This window comes from Patagioenas fasciata, chromosome 20 (genome assembly GCF_037038585.1).
Source record: "Patagioenas fasciata isolate bPatFas1 chromosome 20, bPatFas1.hap1, whole genome shotgun sequence".
Lineage (NCBI taxonomy): Eukaryota > Metazoa > Chordata > Aves > Columbiformes > Columbidae > Patagioenas > Patagioenas fasciata.
The window spans coordinates 1,989,060-2,012,949 of NC_092539.1; the positions used below are offsets into that span (position 1 = coordinate 1,989,060).

At 50.0% G+C, this 23,890-nt stretch overlaps 1 protein-coding gene across 14 annotated transcripts in view; it reads right to left on the reverse strand.

Annotated features, from left to right (window-relative positions):
* ZNF618 (zinc finger protein 618) overlaps positions 1–23,890 on the reverse strand; it is a 169,623-nt gene that overhangs the window by 12,225 nt on the left and 133,508 nt on the right. For 10 of the 14 annotated variants that reach the window (XM_065853786.2, XM_065853784.2, XM_065853779.2 and 7 more), the window contains 4 exons: positions 21,006–21,194; positions 16,103–16,186; positions 14,976–15,032; positions 3,048–3,125 (listed from right to left, as the gene is read on the reverse strand). In XM_065853786.2, coding sequence (XP_065709858.1) covers positions 3,048–3,125; positions 14,976–15,032; positions 16,103–16,186; positions 21,006–21,194 — 408 coding nt within the window. The remainder of the gene's footprint in view (positions 1–3,047; positions 3,126–14,975; positions 15,033–16,102; positions 16,187–21,005; positions 21,195–23,890) is intronic. The other 4 variants (XM_065853787.2, XM_065853774.2, XM_065853775.2 and 1 more) reach the window with 3 other exon arrangements.

Below are 23,890 nucleotides of genomic sequence, written 5' to 3' on the forward strand. Positions count from 1 at the left end.
ACTTTTCCCCCCAGCGTCTGCTTAGACCAATTGCTCTTGAGCCAATATCATCATTGCCCTCAACTCCAAGCATCTGTGGGTAGGCAAAGGAAAATGATCGACATTGCGTACTGATTGTTCATGGTCCAGGCCTTGTTTTGGTGAGGGGCAGGTGAGGGGAGAAACCCTCTATATTTCATCACCCCAACTCTTTTATCTATTTCACAATAATAGGGGATTTATAATGTACAAATACCCACTGACATTCAATATGGCATTAATGAGATTTGTGCGTTTCAGCCTCATCTTACTTATCGAGCAGTCTGTGAACTACACAGATCATGGTTCTTTAATTTCTCTTCATGCCTCCAATCCTTTAATCCAGGTTCAGCCTAGTCGTCCTTTTATTTTTCAGCTCTAGATTGTAGGAAGGGCATTCTATGGTAGCACTCGACCTGAACAAAGTACTCTAAAGGGAGTCAAAGCTGTATATTGTGCACTGTAATTACAGAACAAATTCCTTTGCCTGGTGTTCTGCTGTTCTGTTTCTGCCTTTCAGCCTCCAATTTACATTCTAATTGCTTCTTCTCATTGTGTAGCTGCTTTATGGAGCTATAATCTCTCCTTATTACCTTCTAGCCTCCAGGCTCAGCCCTCTGAACGACTTAAGAGCCAGTATGTCCCCACTTTTGCTCCTGCTTTTGCTCCTCCAGGCCAGCAGCACGTTCCTTGCATTCAGTCACTGCCAGAGGAGCCCACTGGATGTGTCACGTTTAGTTGGAAGAGATCAGCCCTTTGCATCAGACATGATAAGCCAAACCGGACTACTGAACACACTAACAGAGGGAGTATTTGACCCATCTGGCTCCTTGTATCTCTGCATCCCCACAGTGAGATATTCCTTGAGTCAGGCATACAGACTGGTCTAAATGGCTCCTATACCAGTGTCCCCAGTACATGGATTCTCTGCTGTCTCCACACCCCCAGACCTCAGAGAAGTTGTGCCCATCTTGGATACGGAAATCCCCAAGCTCTGACAGGCTAAAAGGCAACAAACCGTGACCAGAGTCACTGCAAGTCCCGTGTAAGCTCTGCTGGTGCTCTGCTGAAGCACAATATCCAGAACTGGACTCCCCCCAGAGCCACCTGCAGCTCTCACACCTCTCCATGTTGTTCTGCCCTCAGCCACAGGACAAACACGGTGCCGCCTGCCCCCAGCAGCATCCATCTGGAGGAAAGGCTGCTGTTCCCTCCCGAGGAGCAGGCAGGAGCACAGGGCTGGCAAAGCCACCAGGCAGAGATGGCACAGCAGGGGACGCCTGCTTTCCCAGGGCAGCCTCACTGACACGGACAAGCTCGCTGCCACTGCACCAGTGGGGGAAGCAGCCAAGCAAAGACAGTGACTTACAAACGGGCAGAGATGAGAAAAGCCAGAGTCTAACAGGGATAATCCTGAGTTGGATGCTGACATTACATGAGTCGGATCACCAACAGCTGCTCCCTCCAGCCATCTCTGTGTCCAGAGTAACCCAGGTGACCGAGCCCAGAGCCCATGGGTCATTTGTGGAGAACACAGAAGGAAGAAGGTGCAGACAGCACTAGCTTAACCTTTTCAAGAGCTCACACCTTGGCAGTGAATTGCTGTTCGTCCCCTTGACACCTTGGCCTCGGTCCCTCCTTTGCAGCTCCTCTACTCAGTGTCACCAAGAGCTATAACTCAAAATGCTGTTTTTCAGTACCAGAGACCAGAAGAAGGAAGAGGATGGTGAGGACGCAGCGTGGAAACGAGCAGAAATCACCACGGACAGACACAGGGACAGACCGCACCACCACGCAGTGACGGCGGCCGCCGTCCCGAGCGGAGTCACACCGAGTCACACCACTGCACACCAACCAGCTTATGCTCTAACAGAACATAACATCCACAAAACCCACACCACGTGACAACAAATCACCCAAAGTGTCTATTCATAACGTTACAAAGATGATAAATAAAGCAGCTGCTGAACAACACACCAAACCTGCACTACGATTCACAGCGAGAACTGAACTGGGACCGGGGAACCGCATGGGTGAGGAACTCAAGGGACACTCATTAAAATCAGGGCTAAAATTAACGCACAGAAGAAGGTAAGAACTCTGATTAGAGTTACTGCTGCAGAACGGACAATGTGCTTTTCCTCAAGCCTCTTGCTCTTCAGGGTTCGTCTGTAAAGCGAGGGCAAATGCAAGCACCGAACATAGACCTCAACAGAGCAGCTGTCGGTCAGGGAACACAGGTTTGTCCAAGGTGAATTAATTTGTATACCTGTGTTAATTCACTTGAATTTACATTCAAGAAATAGAAAAAAGAGAGAAAAAAAAATCTGTCAAAATTAAAAAAAAATCCTATTTCTAGATTTTTGAATACGTCTTTGAAACCGCCTTGGCTTTGAAACTTTAAAATCATCTCTCATGTATTGAAATAAAACCCAAAAAAGGTGGCTTAGAAACAAAGTAGTGCAACCACTCCTCAGAATTTTCTTTTGTAGATTGCTGAGAAAGAAATGAACGCAACTGATGCAATGGGAAATTCTTCTGAGAACACATTTCGGTCCTTTGCAGAACTGCGGGAGACACAAGCACGGAACAGGGCTCGTGCAGGCAACTGCTCTGCTGCCCTGCGAGCGTTTGTGCTCTGTCTGCTGCCATGAGAAGCACCCTTTTTGCAGGAGGAGGGATTTAATCTGCTGTAGGAGTCACCCATCAATGCTCACACAACGAGCATTCCCTTGGAATCGATCCCGTTTGGACTGAGGGAATGAGCAGTTTGATGTGCTGTGTGCTAGCACGGCACCCTTCCTCTCTTCCTATGGAAAGGAGTAATATACGTGATACACCGTGAGCCTTGCGTTGGTGCAGCCACTATGTGCTCCAGCCTCTGAGTATCTTTTTTTCCGCAGGTAACATTACTGGGGCTTTGGAAACGGTGAGCAAAGCAAGCTCCATTGACACACAACGGGGTCAAGATCAGGTATCAGCGCAGAATTTAATTCTCCGCTTTAAGTGAGTCAAAGTGCCCAGCTTACCTGCATGGGACTGCATGTGCTCCAGGAGATTGTTATAAAACTGGAACTGGATTCCACAAGCTCCACAGGTGTAAGGCTCTGTTTGGGAGAAATCAGTTCAGAAGAATTACACAGGGTATGGAGGGAAGCAGCACACGTGCAGTTTGTACAGTAGCGGGGCAGCGCCTCTGAGCCTGGTCCTTGTCACCTCAGCCCCCGTGTGCATGTCACAGCGGCTCTGGAGAAGCTCGGGCTGTGAACTGGGAGGTGCCAGGGGCATGTCCCTGCGGGCTGGGCTGGGGTGCACGTGCTTCGCTTTGCTGCCACCAGAAGGCCGGGAGGGCAGAGGGACAGCCTGAAGCACCTGCCAGCGCGTTTTGGGGGGAACTCGGTGAAGCTGCACAAAGATCTGAGCTGCACGCTGACTGCGGTTTCCCAGCTCGTGCCTGCTGCCGGCTGCTTTACACACACCCTTCTTGTCAAGCCTGAGAGCAAAGCATAGCGAATTAATTTGACTGTCAAATTCCAGTCTCTGCCACCTTTCCCGAGTAAGACAAGGAGCACCAGCTTGTGAAAAATCCTGTTGCTCCGAAGTTGAAGTGCCAGGCGTGAACTCAGCTCGGTTTTTGTGCAGCGAGAGTGGGGAATGGTGATGGCACCGGGCTGGGCGGCCGCAGGTCGCCGGGACAAGCAGAGGTGGGGAAGGAGCAGGGGGGCTGTGCTGGGCCGAGAGTGGAGCCGTGGGGCCAGAGCCGTGTGGAGGAGCTGGAGCCAGGACAGAGCTGGGAGCAGAGCTCCTTCGGGAGCCAAAACCTGCCATTAGTTCTGTTCCAACAAGTGTGTTCAAAGTGTGTGTTTGTCCACCGAACTAACCTAACAGCAACTGTTTGAAGCTGCTTGTCTAAACAGCATTAGTTGACAGATGTAACATCAAACTGCAGTGGCTGAAATACGTTAAGAGGGCAGTTTGCCTCTGTGCCCCCAGACACACCAGCGCGCTGCCGCCGTCTGTTCTGCGGCGCTCTGTTCCGTAACGCAGAATGCACAACGTGGGCATTCGCTATAGAAACGACTTTGCATGTAAATGCCTGGCGCACACACAGAAAAAGGTCCATTGCTACAACATACCAGAAATGTGTATCTATATTTAAAGGAAAAAAAAATACCCTGCATCAATGAAACTTATTGCACATATGCGAAAGCACCAGCATCCAGGATGGAAGAACCAAAATACAGGAAGGCACAAGCCTGACTTGGCTATCATCTGTAAGATGTTTGTGTCAGGTAGCAAGACTCAGAACTCATCAGATGGCTACAGGAAGCTGGGAGGAAAAACATAAAAGATTCATATAAGATTCATAACATGATTCATATAAGCTATACGTATATGCTCTAAGGTTAAACACCCTGCTGTGCCTTTCCCTCAGCACCTACAGCCTCTGAAACGATGGAGCCAGCTCAGTGCATTACTTATATTGCTGTATTTTCTGGTGATGCTGCTCCCGTGTTTTGCTGTAGTGAGGAAGTTCGGAAATACTGCACTTAAGCATAATAGCAATACACAGTAACACACAGTAATAGTGCACTTCACTGTGCCTGTGAAGAAAAGGGAAGACTTTGGCAGCTGAGGGGCACACTGAGGAATTTTGGGGCTGGGGGGAATGAACACGAACTGGCTGTTTGTGTTGAAATCATCAGTAGTGAAATAGTTGGCTGTGGTAAAATGCCACAAAAGGTACCAAGTTATTTACACTCCTTTTGTAATTATCAGTGAGAAGACGACCCCACACGGGTGCAAACCATCACTCTTAGATATATATTTCAACGTCAGATGACTTGTGTTACAGATGCACCTATCTGCCTCTGCTGCTTAGGGAACCTGGACAGTAGGTTGATCCCCTCTTCAAGCATCAAAATTAGCATTTGATTAATCTAATGCAAGAAAGTCACCCTTCAAAGAGCCTGCTGAACATTGCCAGCAGGTTCCTGGCCGGGGCAGAGAGCTCTGGTGCTGCGGCTCACAGAGCCGCCAGCCCTGTTCTCCATCCCATTGCTTTGCTGGAGCCCTTTCCCTACCATGAGCTGGGAGAATAGAACATGCTGCACATCTCAAGAGTTTCAGAGAGTCTGACATTTAGAGGTGTCACACCGCAGTTCCCCAGGACATTTTCAGGTCTCCACGTGCCATTTAAACATAAGCAGGTACATGCACTCCCCTCTGCCATCTCTGTTTGTAGTGCCCTTGGCCAAAGCAGTGGTGGAGCACCCTGTCCTTCACTGTGCAGTGCAAGGACTCCCCTCTGCTCCCAGGCAAGCACACAAACTCCACAATTAACCCTAGAAGGTGACCAAGCAGCTGCCCGAACAACTCCCGCTGAGCTCAGTTACAGGCTCCGCGCTGAGCTCAGTCACAGGCTCCGCGCTGAGCTCAGTTACAGGCTCCGCACTGAGCTCAGTCACAGGCTCCGCGCTGAGCTCAGTCACAGGCTCCGCGCTGAGCTCAGTTACAGGCTCCGCGCTGAGCTCAGTCACAGGCTCTGCGCTGGGAAGCGAATCCTCACGTACATCCAGCACTCTCCACGCAGCGCGTCGCTCATTCGTGTTTCTCTTGTGTTTCACCACATCCTCACGTTTCCTTCTCAGCTTATTTTGTTTCAATGAGCTGCTTTAGCGTCCTCCTATTATATTCTCAGCATAAAGCCATGATGCCTTTTTTCTGGTTATCCCCTTCACTCCCAACCAGTCTCCTCTGGGTTCTCCCCATCTCCATCCATCATGTAGAGACCATCAAGGTCTCCACGGTTCTTCAGCTCAAGCTCCTGTCTCTGCCACCACAACGTGCTGTGCACTCTGGCTCATTTGGGACACTTCTCAGAAAAATCACTTTGATTTTCATCCCATTTCCAAAAGCTTCCCCCTCTGTTCTGTTACAGAAATGTCCACTTCTGGAAACAAATCCACTGTCTAGTTTCAAAAACTAGTTTCACATTCTGAAAATACTAACACATTTTCTAAATACTTTTGAGACAGTCATAGAAATCTACAGTTTGCACCAAAAAAGAAGAGTTAAAACTAGGGATAAAATTTAATTTCAGCCAACAATTCTCTATTCTTTCCCAGGGAGGAGGGAAGGATGCTCGTGAGGATGTGCAGAATCCCTGTGGGATTGAACGAACGTGCTTTCCTTCCCAGGGCTTTCTCAACCCTCATACGTCTGAGATTTCAGCCTCTAAGCCCTTTATGCTCCACAGCGTAAGAGACTCAGGCCGGCTGGAAGGAGCATGGATGTACCCGTGCTAGGAGAGGGACCTGGAAGGTGGAGAGAAGAGAGAGGGGGAAAAAAAAGCCACCGCTGGAGAAGAATTGTTCATCTGGGCTGGTACACACAGCGAGTAAATCCCGCAACTTAACGGAAAAAGTTGTCAAAACTGCTCTGGACACCCCCGGCAGCCACCACTTGTGCTCCTTTCTCCTTCCCGGGAGCGCAGCCCCCTCCCCACCACGGCAGGACCTCCGCTCTTCTTCCCCAGCAGCAATTCCAGCAATTCCAGCTCTCTTCCTTGCTCGGACTGTGCACAGCATCCCAAGCGGATCTGTTCTCCATGAAGTAGCCACCCACAGGCGCTCCTCTCACTGCTCCGATCAGTAAACCTCTCCTTTCCCTCCTGGCTTTGCTGGTGGTGGCACACGGAAAGCTGGGACCCTGAGAATGCCCGTGCTCCATTAACAGCTCCAATTGACTCGGGTGACCAGGACAGGCGTTAAGTACGAGCAAAGCAGGAGAGTGGCTGTTCTGTCAGCTCAGAGACTTCCAACCTGGAGCAGGACTGCCCACGCAGCCTGTCTCACACTGCTAGAAAACTGCTCCCGCACCTCCTCAAACCCTTGATGCCTTCTCAGGAACCAACTCCTCTTGCTGCTCCATGTCTCAGAGGGCTGGGAATTGTGGCAGGAGCAACAGTACCTGCTTGCAACGAGAAAAAACAGCCATTTGTCCCAAGTGCTCAAACGGGCTCCTGGCTCTCACCGAGGCCTCTCAGCAATGAGGATGTGAACTCCCCAGCTCTGTTCCCTCGGTGTGGGCTGGGGAGGAGGCTGCTCTGCTTTCTCTAAGCTTTACCTGTGCAGACACTGAATGTGCCAGCTGGTCTCTGTCTGGGTACTTGGCTTGCTCAGGCTGCGGCTTGGGACTCCAGGTCACATCATAACCACAGCTCCCAGAGACCTGAGCCAGGTTCCAGTATAAGTTGGGGAATGAGCTGTTGGAGAGCAGCGTACGGGAAAGGGACCTGGGGGTCCTGGGGACAGCAGGGTGACCATGAGCCAGCACTGGGCCCTTGTGGTCAGGAAGGCCAATGGTACCTGGGGTGGGTTAGAAGGGGGTGGTCAGTAGGTCAGAGAGGTTCTCCTGCCCCTCTGCTCTGCCCTGGGGAGACCACACCTGGAATATTGTGTCCAGTTGTGGCCCCTCAGCTCCAGAAGGACAGGGAACTGCTGGAGAGAGTCCAGCGCAGCCACCAAGATGCTGAAGGGAGTGGAGCATCTCCCATGTGAGGAAAGGCTGAGGGAGCTGGGGCTCTGGAGCTGGAGAAGAGGAGACTGAGGGGGGACTCATTCCTGGGGATCAATATGGAAAGGGGCAGTGTCAGGAGGATGGAGCCAGGCTCTTCTCGGTGACAACCAGTGACAGGACAAGGGGCAATGGGTGCAAACTGGAACACAGGAGGTTCCACTTAAATTTGAGAAGCAACTTCTTCATGGTGAGGGCAGCAGAGCCTGGCCCAGGCTGCCCAGGGAGGTTGTGGAGTCTCCTTCTCTGCAGACATTCAAACCCGCCTGGACCCCTTCCTGTGGAACCTCAGCTGGGTGTTCCTGCTCCATGGGGGGATTGCACTGGATGAGCTTTCCAGGGCCCTTCCAGCCCCTGACATTCTGGGATTCTGTGATCCCGGGCTGGCGCAGGTTGTGGGCCACATCACCCCAAACCCCGCCAGTTCCCAGTGCCATGCTCACATAACCTTCCTTCACACTGGTATCTCCAGGGAGCGGAGGATAAACTCACCAGTCTGCATGAGAAGCCTTCCCTTCCTCTCCTTGTTTGCACAGCTCTCTCCTAGTGACCGCTGCTCAACCAAAATGCTGGGGGATGGGAAGAGAGGGCATGAAAACCACCCAAAATTCAGCATACACAGTCAGGAAAGGTGGAATGAGCTGGGCAGGGAGCTCACCAGGGCTGGCTCCAGAGTGCTCCCCCTTCACAGGCTGAAATCCCGAGTTCTGGTTGCTTTTGCTTTGCTGGCCAGGCTGTGGCCCAGGCACAAGGTCCTGCAGTTTGTACATAGGAGCATGTGGCTTCGCAACTACCGACTGTCCCCAGTGCATCCTACCAAAATGTCATGTTAGCAAATAATCCATCAAAATCCTGCAGTGGTCAACTCTATAAATTTGTAGTACAGTATTCTCACGCATCACTAAATAACTAAGAAGACGAAATGCCAGATCATTATTCTCCTACCCACCTAGAATCATAGAATCATTTTGATTGGAAAAGAACCTCAGGATCATTGAGTTCAACCACAACACAACCCTAGCACTAAACCATGTCCCTAAGAGCCTCATTTAAACGCCTTTTAAACCCCTCCAGGGCTGGTGACTCCAGCACTGCCCTGGGCAGCCTGTTCCAATGCCCCACAGCCCTTTGGGGAAGAAATTGTTCCCCAGATCCAACCTCAACCTCCCCTGGCGCAACTTGAGGCCGTTTCCTCTGGTCTTATCACTTGCTACTTGGGAGAAGAGACCAACCCCCTCCATGCTCCAGCGTCCTTCCCAGAAAGCAAGGTCTTCACACAGCCAAGACCAGAGCTGTGAAGCTGGGGCAGCAGTCAGAGATGCTGCGTTTTCTGCAGGTCTTGAGACACAGGTTGAGCTCTCCCATGGGCTCATGTTCAGCCACAGTTACAATGCACAGAAGCTGGAGAGCCAGTGCAGCAGCAGGGAAACGGTTCTGCCCGACCCCGACACCTGCTGCTGGGCCAGGAGCCTTGCAGAGGAAGGTTCTGGGCATCTCCCGTCCTCCATGTCCTGCCTCTTCTCACACAAGGCTGACCTGCATGCATGAGGCTTTGCTGCAGAAGGGCTGGAAAGAGGCTCTGAGACTTCACAAAAGAGTAAGGAGAGATGAACTGGACCCCCAGCAAGTCCAGGCTGCCACGTGAGCCTTACTGTCTCTTTGGGTCTGTGTTGCTGCTCCACGTTTAGAAGGCTTCTGCAAGCTTGCAGCCTAAATTTGGCAGCGGAAAGTCTGTGCATGAACTGGCAAATGTTGCCTGGGCCAGACTTGCCCACACAGCACCGGGGAATGGGAGAGGGTGCAACGCTGAGTACAGGACTTGCTGTGCAGCACCTGCGCTGCTCCCCCACCATCTGTCCACCCACCGTCTTCTCCTGCCTCCTTCCTCCCGCGGTCCCTCCTCCTCCTCCCTGTCCCCTGCCACTCAGAGCTCACAGCACAGACCCAGCAGGTTTTTCTCTCTGTCGCTCCTTCCACCACCGGCCATGCAGAGCAGCAGAGCCCGGTGCCTGGAGATCCCACTGTGCTGAGCCAGGATCCTGACTCTGTACAGCTCTTCCGAGGCAAAATATTTGAAAATCTGGAAGGAGAAAGTCACTCTGAACAGAAAAGGGCCACTCTACAGCAGCTGAGCCCACTGGAGTGCGGCTCTCGCTCTCGCGCTTTCCCACAACGTGGAGGGTTTCGTAGTGGAAAGCACAATGAACCTGTGATGGATGAGCAGCAAACACCCTCCCAGGGCACTTCAACAGCCTCTTGTGAGCTGTCTGAAACTCCGGCGTTGCAGCATCCCCAAGCAATGCCATTTCATTCTCCTACCAGACACCAAAGAGCTTTCCTCCCCAACAAGAAGAGACATCCGTGGTGCGCTGGGTGCTGGCTGCTGAGCTCAAGCACTCCTCTTCCCCAGAAGCCTTCCCAGAAAAACCCACCTCTGTCTCTGCTCTGAACACAACGTGTCACCCTTACTGGTTGCCCAGGGACTCTCTGAAAACACCTTTAGAGAAACCTAAAGCACCAGTGGCCGCTGAAGCCTCTTCAGTCTCTTGACCTGCACAGAACGAACACTCACAGTCGGCTGCACAATTTAAAAGATCTTTCCCCAGGGCTATTATTAGACACTTTTATTAGTGCTTTATATATACGCAGTGAACAGGGCTCCAGAGTAGGGCTGTGTAAACCAAGAAAGAGAAAAACCAGCATTTGTGCTTAGGTTAAATAAATCACTCTAATTCCCATGTTAACTCTCATTGCCACATCTAAGCCAGAGAAAATAGCAGAGCCTGGTTTGAGGCCAGGAGTGAACAGGAGTTGAGAGCTTTTAACAGGCAGTTTCAACACAAAATGCCCCGGGCTGCCCGTGCACAGTGAAACCCATCAGGCAGCCCAGGAACGGGGGGGGAGCCCCAGGCAGCGCTCGCCTCACCAGAACGGACCCACATTTCAACACTCCCCTCCGCCTTCTGATGAAAAACAAATGCAGAAGAACTGCAAGGGAAACTTGTCAGTGTTTTCACCCGCTGTTTCCATTGGCTTTAGTTTTATTAAGAGCGTGACTGCATCTTCCCATTCCTTTGACAGAAACCGATGAAACAATACATGTGGCTCAGCAGCAGCCTCCTAGAAAAACACCATCATGCATCAAGTGGAAGATTCATGAAAACGTCCTCTGTCACTGTGGCCGCTGAGGGACAGCAGCCCTGGGTTATGAGCCTGGTGCAGAAATGATCACCCCTAAAATGCAAACGCAACCCAAGTGTTAAGAGGATGGGGAAGCTCCACAGGGCAGAACCTCGAGCGGTGGCTACGTACACCTGCCCATCCCAAACCTGCCACCCTGCCCTGGGCTCCTATTTCCCACCTGTCTCTGCAAAGGGGTTTAGTGAGCTGAGCCATGAAGACAAATCTTCCTGTGCACAAACGTAACTTAAGCATAGATTCATTTCCAGTCTCTCGGAACATATATTATTGGCATATTTCACAAAACTTAACTCTCCAAAGGCTGAGAGCGAGTCAGAATGGTCTAGCTGTCACAAACTGCACCGAAACAACCTAAAGGATTTCTGTTGCTTTTAAATGTAAAACCAGAGCCACAAAAACGAGTCTCGTGAACACGCCGTGATGCTGACAACGGTCTCAGCGTAACAATGCAATTTGCTTCATGGCAGAAGTTTGGGAGGAGCTGCGGGGGGTGTCCCAGTGTGGGCTCCATCGGGGAGCACACGGACCCGGCGTGGAGGGACACGAGGAGGGACTGAAGCGTTCTGCGACAGAAGGTTTGCGGGGGACCCAGCAGACATCACGTCTGCTCCCATCAGACCCACACAAAGCTTGAGAAGAGATTCACATCATCAGTTTAGCGCTGATCTGCACTCTGTCTTTTTGCTGCCTTCCAAAAAGCTAAAGGTTAGCTCTGTGCAGCTGCTGAGCGAGAAAGACATAGAACCTATTTCTGTTTGAGAGACAACCCTGTTTAACGGGCGCTAAAAATACAAGTGGTGAATGAGACATTTCTAATTATCTTTCTGCTTGAAACAGTTCCATGCTACAACTGGATGGGAATTAGGACCCACAATGCAGCGCAGGATGCTGCTGATGTGCATTTTCATCTTGCCCCTCTACCCACTCGGAAAAGCTTCCCCGTGGAAATAGGAATGAAAAGCACTGACATTTTCAAAACTGTAAATGCTAAAATTTGTTCCACTGGAAGTGATGCCAGTAACAGTTACCTAATGCAGCAGATGAAACTGAGACATATTTATACAGCTTAAATTAACCTTGAACGTTACAAGTATTTCCCAATTCCCTACGTAATTTTAAATGTTGTCTCTTTCACATTCAGAACATTTAGCAAGTTTAGACATCAAGAAACACCGCCAATTTCAATCAGGTTTTTTCTTTCGATGGCTGTATTTTAAGGTATTAAACTAAAGAACTTTTTAATTGCCTTTTTGCTTTGGTTTTTTTCTGTAAGGTCTCACAATCCCCTGCACCCCCTTGGCCTACAGGTGGGGTAACAGCAAATGTGGCATTTTACTGAAGTCATCCAGAGCATCCAACCCCAGAGATGGAGGCTGGTTTATGCTGGAAACACTCACTTAGAGATGGCTGTTGCCCCTTTCTGGGACTCTTTCCTTCCCATGCCCAAGCTGACAATCTCCAGCTTTTGCAAGGAGAGCATTTCACAAGCTGGCCTTCAAATATTTCTTTGGAATTTAGTACAAAAATACCCTTGCACATGTCAAAACTCAGATAAACAACGCCCACCAAGGAGTGTTTTCTTGAAAGCGGCTTTACAGAACTGCAGATGATTACCAGCTCATGCACTGCAACCAGTCAGTTCCATCTTTTGGCATCAAGCCATGGAATTGTTTTCCGGACCTTGCTCAGCTCAGCACTGAATGATCCCCAGCTTGGTGAGAGCCGGGAGCTCTGCGGCCGCTGCCCGCGCTCCACAAGTGGCACCAAGAAGCAACCTGCACATTTTAGCAGATACTGTTCTTAAAGCACTGTGAAATCCCCAGATTTCATGAAAAAAACAAATGTAAGGGGTTGTGGAGACTTGTTCCTATTAACGCAGAGGACACCCTCCCAATCGTGAAGCTAAACCGTCCTTTTCCATCCGCTCTGTGGCTCCATCATGCCCCACTGGGAAAAGGACCTTCTGCTGTTACTCAAACGCAGCCACAGAGAACAGGAACTGTTGTTTTGCGGGCACTAAGACACCCCGTTACTCACATAAAGATACCAGGTACCTGTATTCACAAGAGTTTGGGCTGGATGCAGGGAAGAGACATCACAAATCCAACATTTTCCCTTCCAGTTGTCTCATTCCCGCTCAGGACTCCCCACAGAGTCGCATCCAAGTCTACTTTAGGTGGCTTTCCTTGCTGACATTGCCATACTGCTTGTCCTCCCCCTCACTCCGGACATGAAGCGGGTTGTGCCACTGTGACACGGGGAAAGAGCAGAACGTACCCGGCCATGTGCCCTCAAAAAATACCACTGCTCTGTTTGTTATCTCTATAAATGAGCCTGTGACACAAAACCCACAACCACAAAGAGCAAGTGGTGCAAGGACTCCAGCATTTAACAAGGGCAGGTCACACAGCTCCGAGGCTGCTCAGCTGGGACACGAGTTTACCTCCCAAACCTGGGGACTGCTCCTTGCAGCAGCAGGAGTTCGGCGATAAGCAGCAGATGGGAGCGGGGAGGATGTAAGTGTCCGTCCTTCTGTCATTCCCAACCACATAATCTCCATCTGCTTCCCTGCCTGTGTGAGATCTGCTGGCTGGAGCACAAGAGAGGCCAAGCCAACAATGCCAGAACTGCTCCCCAGAGCTCACAGCACACATGTGAATACTGAGCCACGCAGAGTTTGTTTCACCTGCTGACACACGGCCATGGAAAGAAGGAAAACGGGGAGGTAAGGACATGTCAGCTCTTCAAAATCAAGTTATTGAGAGCTCTGGTTGGGCTCCCAAGCACGCAGATGCCTGCAGAGCTTGCCATGGCCTCTCTAACCACCAGCGGCATCCACACTGTGACACGGTGACGCTCACTGCAGTTCCTACCAATGAGAACATTCAGACCGACTCCTGAGAACACGAAGAAAGGAAAGAGAAGAAACAGCTGGGTGCAAGAGCTGGAAAAGAGCACTGAATGGGACACATAGGAAGCAGCACAAAGATGGAGTGAAGGCGGGGGAAACAGGCTGGGGAAGAAAAGAAAGTGCGGGATGGATAAGGGAAGGGGGAAAAGGGAAGAAGTTTATACATCCCCATGCACCAGCCTGGCTTTGAGGAGCGTGTCAGCCGCCTAATGCAGAACAGAACTGCTCCCAGGCAGGGCCCAGCTCCCCCCAGCCAGCCCCGAGCTGCCCATCGACTTCCTCAGGCTCCCTGGCGCACACAGAAGTAGAGGTGAGCACATCGCAGCCCGCCAGGTCCTCACTGAGCCACTCAATAAACTGCCCATACATGTGGTGCAGACAGAAGCACTTCTCGCAATAAAATAAGACCAGCAAATAATACAAAAATCGCTAGTAATTTTCTAAGAATTTCTGGCTTTGTTTTGATTTTTATCTCGAGCTTTTACTCGTGTGCTTTTAAACGTTGTAGTTCAGCTAGAAACAGATTGAGGAGGATGAGTGTGATGTGAGCTGGCAGGAGATCTGTGAGATGTGCCACAGCAATAATGGGTATTTAGCAGCAGCTCAGACAGAGCTGAAGTCTCGGACTGTTCAGTACAGCCGCTCTTTTTGTGTGTGCGTGCGACTCTCGACAGTGGTTCCCACCCCACACCCCACCACACAGGTTCATTTCTCCTCCTGCAAAACTTAACAAGAGGAATTTTGCAGCCAGAAGGTTTTATAATGCAGCTTTCTTGGGTTTAGGGATGAACTGTTCGATATGAAGGAGATAATTCTGTCATTCCTGCGTAGGCTATAAAGAGTTTGACAGGAATAAAAAAGGAACAATCTACGGTTGCTGCTTTCAAAGGTCCCCAGAGGAGTCAGGAACCCAGATGGTATATTGGCATTTAAAGACGTGCACTGAAAGGCTTTGAAACCCTCCAGACAAACCACTCCTACTGCCCACAGAAGTCAAGACATGAGGAGCAGACCGGCCGAGAGCCAAGTGGTCACTTCCAGTGCAGCAAGTCGGGTCAGTAACTCTCAGCAGATAATTTGTTTTGGAGCCATGTCTACATGGCTACATACACAGACACGTGTCACGTCTACATGACACTCTACACCGTTCAGTGTCATGTCCAACAGGCTGGGCGGGCTGACAGAAGGCGGACTTGGGCACCTGCTGCCACCCAGGAGGAACAGGACTAAAGAGTACAAAGGGCCTGAAACACAGAGACGAGCTCACCTGATGGATTCTGCTTACATCGCTTTTCTTTAGGTTTTTCTGTCCCCGAATGAACAGCTGTAATTGTGGTGAATGCTTGGATTAGTACAAGATTGTTCCCCAAAACATAAAACACAGTATTTTAGTAAAAACTTTTTTCCCATTCGCTATCACCCACTCTGCTACTGCACATGGATTTTCCAACACCATTCCTTTCCAACATGGTTCTAGAAAGCCCCATATTTGCTTCAGAGCAGACACAAACCCCACAACAGACACTGTGGAACCTGCTCCAGGGAGACATCTCTTCCCTTACCTGTCCATTCCAGCTACCGGCGTTGCGAACACCACATTTTGGGACTCTTGCATGGGGAATGGAGGGAGCCCAGCCTTTCCTGCTGGCATGTTATTTATCTCTGCATTAGGATGCCAAAACTACACTTCATCTGGTCTGCCTTTTATGCTCCAATTAGTGAGCCCAAGAGAATGGCACTGTCCCATGTGAAGGCAGCAGGATAAGAATATTGTAAAGAAAACTCTATAAATGGGGTACCTAACCAAAATTTTCTAGACCAGTGGTTACGTTTAATTACCACCACTTGGACTTAAAACTCAAAGCAAACTCCAGAAGTGGGGTAAATCTGAATTCTTTCTAGCAGATGCATTCTGGTCCCCCATCTCCACATCTGGTGTGCTGTGACCTCCATAGAGCAAATTCACAAGCAGCTGGACTCTGGTTATAGTGACATGTAAATGGCACATTTACCACTGCTGTAACATCCAAACTGCTGTTCTGCTCATAGTGCTCAAACTTCTCACAAATGGCTTCACTTCCCAAGGACTTCACTGATGCACAAAGAACGAGTACTGCTTTATCTCCATCCATATTCCCCTTTCTCTACATCTTTGCTCTTCATTGAAAAATCTGTGTTAAAGTACATGCATCTTCGGAGCAGGATCCTCACATCACTATTTTCTATGGGCCCTGGAGATCCAGGAACCTGGGGAGCAACGAGAAAAGGTACTACCTGCCTGCAAGCCTAAGGGAGATACCCCAAATATACCAACAATCACCAATCACAGCAGAATCCTGTGCTGGAGGGGGATGTACGTGCTAAGCAACAGCAGGAGGGGGTGAACACACTTACCGCTGGAGTTCTGGGAGTTGCTGTTTGTCTCTTCAAAGTTGTTTTGCGCTTTGCCTTCCACTCTCCTGCTGAAAGCACTTTCTGCTGGGTGGAGAACAAAGCAGGGATGGTGACTGGTCAAGAGCGGACACGGAAACACACAGACAGCAGGCAAGACAACATGCTCCTGCGCCACAAACCCTGAATAAAGCAGAAAGGTCAAATACCTCATTTTGGAGGCAAATGGGCCAGATTCATTGGAGGGATAACAGGTAGGTATTTTTCTTGAATGCCTTCTGGCTGAGGTGGCCTGGATTGGCTCTTAGGGAGCCCATGAACACCAGTCCTGACTGAACCAGAAGGGTCATGGCTTCCTTCCCTGCAAAAAAACCCAACCCTTATCTCTCTCTTTTTTAAGGCAAAGAGCAGCCATTAAAGCCTCTGGCACAGGTGAGCAGGTCTGCAGACTGAGGTTGGGGCCTCACAACATGCAGAACGTCACCTACAGAACCCTGTGCCCGCTCTCCCTGTGCCTTCAGGTCCAGGTGAAGGACTCACGGGCTCAGTGCTGCCCACGACATCTGGAGAAGCTACAGTAGATCCCCGACCCTCCGCGCTTCCAACAGTGGCCTCGCTGCCTCAGCCCCCGGCCCAGCAGCCGGCCCAGCTCCTGCTCCTGTGCCCAGTGCCGGCCGCTCCCTCGGCAGATCACCCGCTTTGCACGCTGCAGCAACACTGCCAGGCAATCTATTTCCCAGTAACTGGACTGGGAGGACTCCCAGTGGTGCAGAGGTGGTTCCTGACCTGGCAGTAGCTGCCGTGTCCTGAAATGTCACTGTGCAGCACAGCTGAGGTGCCTCCCACCCTTCTCGAGCTGGTGACCCTTAGCACAGGTTCAACAGCACAAACAGAACCATTTTGGTTGGAAGAGACCCTTAAAATCATTGAGTCCAACCATGGCACTACCCCATGTCCTGAGAACCTCATGTCCGTCTGTCCAGCCCTCCAGGGATGGTGACTCCAGCACTGCCCTGGGCAGCCTGTTCCAATGCCCCACAGCCCTTTGGGGAAGAAATTGTTCCCCACATCCAACCTCAACCTCCCCTGGCGCAACTTGAGGCCGTTTCCTCTGCTCCTGGCGCTTGTTCCTGGGGAGCAGAGCCCGACCCCCCCTGGCTCCAAGCTCCTTTCAGGCAGTTCAGAGATCAGAAGGTCTCCCCTCAGCTCCTGTTCTCCAGCTGAACCCCCCAGGTCCCTCAGCCGCTCCCATCACACTTGTGCTCCAGCCCCTCACCAGCTCCGTTCCCTTCTCTCAACTCGCTCCAGCACCTCAAGGCCTTTCCTGCCCTGAGGGGCCCAAAACTGCCCCCAGGAATCGAGGTTTGGCCTCCCCAGTGCCCGGTACAGTGGGACGATCACTGCCCTGGGCCTGCTGGCCACGCTATGTGAGGTCTGGCCTCACTTCAACTAGGTTTGCAATATCTGGGCAAATATATTCACCACAGTGACTCAAAAGGGAACAAAACAAACAAAAGGTGAACTGGCCACAGTGATGTTTATGGTCTGTGCGGCACAGACTCATTCACAGAGTCCGCTCTCACCCCGCGCCTTCATCTGAACGCAGCTTAGCAAAACTCTGCTGGGCTCAGCAAATTGTACACGGAGGGAATGGGGACAAAGAAGTCTCTCATTCAGGAGTGACAGGGGCTGTTGAAAATCGATATCTGATCATTATTTCCTTAGATATTTCTGCAGACCAGCGGAGCGGTCAGAACTGCTGCCACGACCCCCAAAGAGGCCCCAGGTCCCGCAGCCTCCCGGCCTCTCTGTGCTCTGTGAAACGTGGCTCAGACACACGGGCTCACGTCTGATGTCCCTGGAAAAGACCTGAACTGCATGAAGGTCCCAGCCCATGAATTTTGGTCCAGCCAGTCCTTAGTGGATCCTTCCAAGCCCTGAGCGGGCTTCTCAAATTCTCTACCTACTACATTCCTCACTCATTCTAAAAGGCAGAACAGGAAAACCTGGTAATCAAATCAGTTAAAACAGAACCACATAAAACAGACTCGGAAAGGAATCGGAGACGTTGTCCAGTCCATCCTCCTGACAGATAAATAATAGGAATGAGAGGCCTCAAGTAACCAGAACATCAGAGAACACAGTGGGAAAAAGAGACCCAGGTTCAAATCCTGGTTTATGTCACAACTGAGCTGGAGGTCCCCAAAAACACTGCATAAAATTTGCAGTAGTTTTGTCCTCATCCCCTATATTTTTTTTCTTTGTTTTTTCCAAGTCTGGCACTAAGAAAAAAAATGGTTTAATGCAGCTCCTTGGACTTACTGTGTCCTCTTTCTTTCTTTCTTTCTTTCTTTCTTTCTTTCTTTCTTTCTTTCTTTCTTTCTTTTTCTTTCTTTCTTTCCCTTCCTTCCCTCCTTCCCTCCCTCCCTCCCTCCTTCCTTCCTTCCTTCCCTCCCTCCCTCCTTCCTTCCCTTCCTTTCTTCCTTCCCTCCCTCCCTCCTTCCTTCCCTTCCTTCCTTCCTTCCTTCCTTCCTTCCTTCCTTCCTTCCTTCCTTCCTTCCTTCCTTCCTTCCTTCCTTCCTTCCTTCCTTCCTTCCTTCCTTCCTTCCTTCCTTCCTTCCTTCCCTCCCTCCCTCCCTCCCTCCCTCCCTTTCTCTCCTCATACCTGAACCTTCTGCATGCCAAGCACAATTATCTGTATAGAGAATGTAAGCACCGTGCTACTGAGCGTCTGTGCAGAGCCTGTGAGCGGAGCGGTACCGCGTCGCCTGTGCAATCACCCAGGCCCATGTGAAACACCTCTAAGTGCAACACTGGGCAGGCATCCATCCCTCTGGAGACCGTCTTCCCGATGGGCGGTACGGTCAATGCTTTTGTACCAGAAATTCAAGCAGCCGCTCAGATTTCTGTTGTACGGGACACCATGGAAATGACGCCACCAGGATCCCCAGACTAATATTAGTTTCTTAAAGATCAATCTACCAGGCTCAAGCATCACGCGATTCCTTCCTCTGCACAGGAAAAGAACAGCTCAATGTTTTTACCCAATGTACTGATGTACTTTCTGGTTAGAGAAGCGTGGGGGAAAAAAGTGCCTTGGCAAAATCCATCTCCCAGTTACCGCTCAGATGAATCTGGCCTCCGACCCTGGGAGGCTCCCAGTTTTTCCACCTTTGTAGGAGATATGAAACTGGAAGAAGTTGTTGCAAGTTTAAGTAACTAACGAAAAAGGTTTCTCAGCTTTAACTCCTAACTTGGTTGGACTGGATGGACCTCAAATTAGTAATAAAATCATAAATGCTTAAGAGGTGCAATAGCAATAAGGAATGTCAGGACTCACACGCTGTAAGAAGAGAGGTCACTCATGGAAACATCTGGTAGCCGTGGATGTGTGTGTCATTAACAAAAAGCATCCTTGCTCAGCATCCCGTGGCCTGCAGAGCCCCACAGCCACCTCTGCTCACGCCCAACATTTCAGGGGCGTTGAAACACCAGCTGATCAACCAGCCCTTCTGCACTGAGATGGAACATGCTCCTAGCAAGCCCACAGATCTCAGACACTGCTTCCTTGCTGCCTGGACATTTGAACATTATGTCTCGCATCCTATTTATTAATAGTTATTTTTCAGTACTCTTTGTCTTCCTTTTTTTTTTTTTTAAATTTATATATATATTTAAGGTTTGACATCGTTTGGAAGGAGGAAATGGGTGCTATGGGAGGTTCAGCCTTAACTTGAGTCTTCTAACATCTCTGTAATGGTTCTGAACCATTAATTTTGCTGCTGGAGCCCAGCTTAGCTCTTGGTGGCTCCAGATGGGAGTGGAGCACCGTGAAAACACCCGTACTCCATTTCACTTCCTCAGGCACAGGAAAATATCCCCTTGAGGGGAACAAACACTAAATGCCAAACAAAGCTGAAAATGAAACAAAGCCCCCATAGCTGACAAGCCGCTACGGCAATCCTTGTAAAGAAGCTCTTCTTGGTTTATGACACCAGGATTTGAAACAGGGTCTTTTGTACCTTGTAGTTAGCACAATGCTTAAAAAAACAACTTATCACTGGGAAGAGGTTATAAAGACCTACTGCTTATCTAAATTGTTATTTATAAAGTGCCAAAGGATCTACACCTCAACTGCTTCTGGGAGTAGCTTTTCTGGGTGTCCTGGTTTTGTTAAAAACAAGTTTCTCTTTTAGTGAATGTGCCTGTCAGCTAAAGCTTCATATGAGCTGCATTTTCCTGGAGAACAGATCCATGTTTTGGTGAACACAGCAATGGATGTGAGGTTACTGATAAGGACAGAGTCACATCTCGCGAGAGGGGCAACGAGAAACAGGTGACCAGAAACTGACCAACGGAGTCTAACATCCCATTCACGTGAATACTCCATATATAAGTGGGAGATCACGAGGATCCCGGCCCTTTTCCTTATGGTGACATTAGGAGAGGACCTTGCGAGTCGTCCCTGCGAACTGAGGCCAGTGACAGACTGAATCCAGCTCCGGTTGCTGCAGAGTCCAGTCCAGGACTTCGGGTGCTGGCTCTGCAGTTCTGGGACTTTCCAGACTGGTTTTGTATATTCTGTATTATTTTCTCTATTTTATCAGCAGCATTAGTCAAACATGTTTAATTGTTCCAACTCTCTTCTCTCTGTCCTTCTTTCCCTCCCGATCGCCTGTGCTGAGTGGGAAGGGGGAGAGGGAGGGACACAAGGGGAAGGGCAGGGAGGAGAGGGTGTTAACAATACACCTGCCAGGGTTTTATTGTCTCCCCGCAATCATAAACCCTCGACACTGGGACAGCCATGGATGGAGCAGACTGAGTCCAGGAACCGTCAAAAGCCAACCCAGAGCAGGACTGGACACTAAGCACTTCAGAAAGTCAACGGTAGAAAGGCAATTGGTACCTGTAATGGCCTTGCTTCCTGGGGATCCAGAATTTGGAGTGCGGAACATCTGGGACTGGGATGCCGGAGGGACACCGGAGGGGGTGCGGTGCAGGAGGGTAGAACATCGGTTTATTGAAGCCGGTGATTTTTTGCTGGACTGGCTCGCCTGTGTCTTCACTGCCACGAAGAGTGGAGATCGAGAGAACTCTGGATATGAACACTCAGAACTAGTGCCTGGACAGTCAGTCAGCTCCCAGACCGTGTGCTTCTGGGAGGGTTGCTGTCTAACAGCCACGCTCACCAGCCCCTCGCGTGGGGACCTGCAGCAACTGTGGATCCACCGATCCCACGTACCAACAGTGTTTTCCCCATTCACCCGAGGGGACAGATTCTCGAAGCTGGTTTGTTCCCTTCCACACCTTCAACCAACCCATTCCTCCTCCAGCAGGAATCACCCCATCCATCCACCCACCCATCCATCCATCCACCCATCCATGAGAACTCTTTGATTGCCCCTGCACCTCCGTCCTCCATTTCTATGTATCTAAGAGTTTGGATTTTGAAAGCAGGTTTCTAATGTGATACTCAGAGCTCTGACCAGGGAGAAGTTTACATCTTTGTTACCTGAGTCTTGCATAAACCCTAGAGATCCCCAGCTATACTCCTAATCTCATTAACCAAATAAAAAGGGTGTTATTGGTAATGGAAGGGAATTAGGAGGCAGAGTTCTCATCCTGCAAGTCAGGAAAGGTCTTTTGGTCCCCATCTCCTACTGGTGACACGTGGAGAAATTCTGAGTATTACTGGGCCATGCTCTCGGAATGTATCTACATTTTGGTCTCTGCAATGCACAGGGAGGTTCACCAGGAATTTTCAATGCCAAAAGTCATATGAAACACCTCCAGGAGGACAGCCCTCTGTCCAGGCCACACGGATTAAAAAACAATTACAAAAATGGAGAAACAACCTAAAAACCCCCTTCATTCCTCAGTGGCTTCTTCCATGGAAATTTGGGTCTGACTCCTGAAGCCCAAGTCCCACCCCATTTGTCATGAAGAATCGGTAAGAAATAAGGTTCATATAAATCACAGCCCACGCTCACTGACACTAATTTCCACAGGGTAACACATGAGTGTGCCGGATGCTGGATGGTACCACTAGCACCTGTTCATCCTGCACAGCGTAACTCAGGAATCCCCACCCCACCGTGCAGTTCTCCACCATGGGCTGTCATAGCAGCACCACATCTTGAAACAGGCGAGGGGAAACGTCACCCAAGGCTGAGACCGGACACTCATTTCCAAAATTCCACGGACACGATACACCTCGAATGCGAAGTGATCTCATCTTTCCCTGTCAGCAGCATTGCAGAGTGAGGACGTGCGCATTCTGAACGGCCTGAACTCAAAGAAAACAAGTTTTTTGCTTCTTTTGATCTGTGACACAGATCCAAGATGATGTTTCCTGTATTTCTGCAGGAGATTCTGCACTAGGTTTTCTCACAGTTTAGATCAAAATACTTTTCCTCTGCTTGGTCTCTGGCCGGATGAATAGGCAGGAGCCTTGCTTTTGCTTCCTATGCTTCCCTTCAGTCCCCACGGATCATCCTCCTCCAGTCGCTGCCCAACTGCCAGCAAAAATATATATGACAATTCTCTACTTACATCTTACATAGTTTCCCACAAGGCCCATTCCCACCAACTGTTGCTTTATTCCCCATCTACACCAAGGGAAGCAGCAATCAGCCAACTATTCAGTGTCAGAAACTATCACGGAACTATCATCATCACGAATCCTCTGCAGTCCAGATACTGCTCTCTGTCGAGAAAGAAGTCTCAATGCTATGAAGACCTCCAAAATTGCTTCTTTTCCCCCGCAACTTCAACAAATCGTAAGCCTCCAAATTCAGGCACAGAGAGAAGGTTGCTCCATCTGAGTTTAGGCAGAGACTTTGAGCCAGTGAGACAAGACAGACAAAAGAGCATTAGTTCTGGCAGTCTGGAGGATGCTAATAATTCATTGTAAAAAAGGTTTTAATCTTTAGTTCATCAGATGACAAAGTCTCCCTGAAGCGACGTGAAACAGGCAGAGAGGATCACCAAGCTCCTCTGCTCTGCTCCTGAACAGTCACCTTCACCACAGAGCTCACCGCCTCAGGCTCATGAAAAGGCCAAGTTCAAGATATTTCAAGATGAAAATACCGAGTTGCTGAGTGGTTACAAAAATCTCCTGCCTCAAAATCTGCAGCTAAACAGCAAGCCTGGAGACAGCACTGTGGCCAGATGATTCCATATCTGCTGCTATGAAGTTTCTAAAGCTTCCTCAGAAAGCACCTGAGACGTGCCCCACTTGAGGCTGACGTACTGGGGAAGGCAGGAGAGGAGTAACGTGGAGGGTAAGTCCCACTGAATGATCTCCAGTCACCTGGTGAACTGAGCACAGCGTGATACACTGAGCATGGATGATACAGGTGACACTTAACAGATGGGGGACTCCAAGAGCTTGTTCCGGGCCGTGCTCGCTCACGATGGCTGTAGAGGAGCTCCAGGGGCAACGATGGAGTGAAAAGGACTGGAGGTGCTGTGTGGTTTGCAATCGGGGCACTCCCAAAGGGGGCTGGGAGGACAATGTTAACTCAAAGTTCCTTCACTGGACCCAGTGCTGGTGTGTGCCCTTCACAAAGGCCGTTAACAGACTTGAGAATCGCCAGATGAGACAGCAAGGGGATAAATGAAGAGCAGCAAACCTTACAACAGAAACGTTGAGTCACTCCTTTGGCTTAACTAGGAGGTTGGTCACTACAAGTGACTTGACAGTAGGCTAGAGAAAGGTCTAGCAAGGACAGAAATTCGGTAACTTGGTCCTCCTTGCAGGCAAAGTTATAAATAGGATTCGCTGTCTCA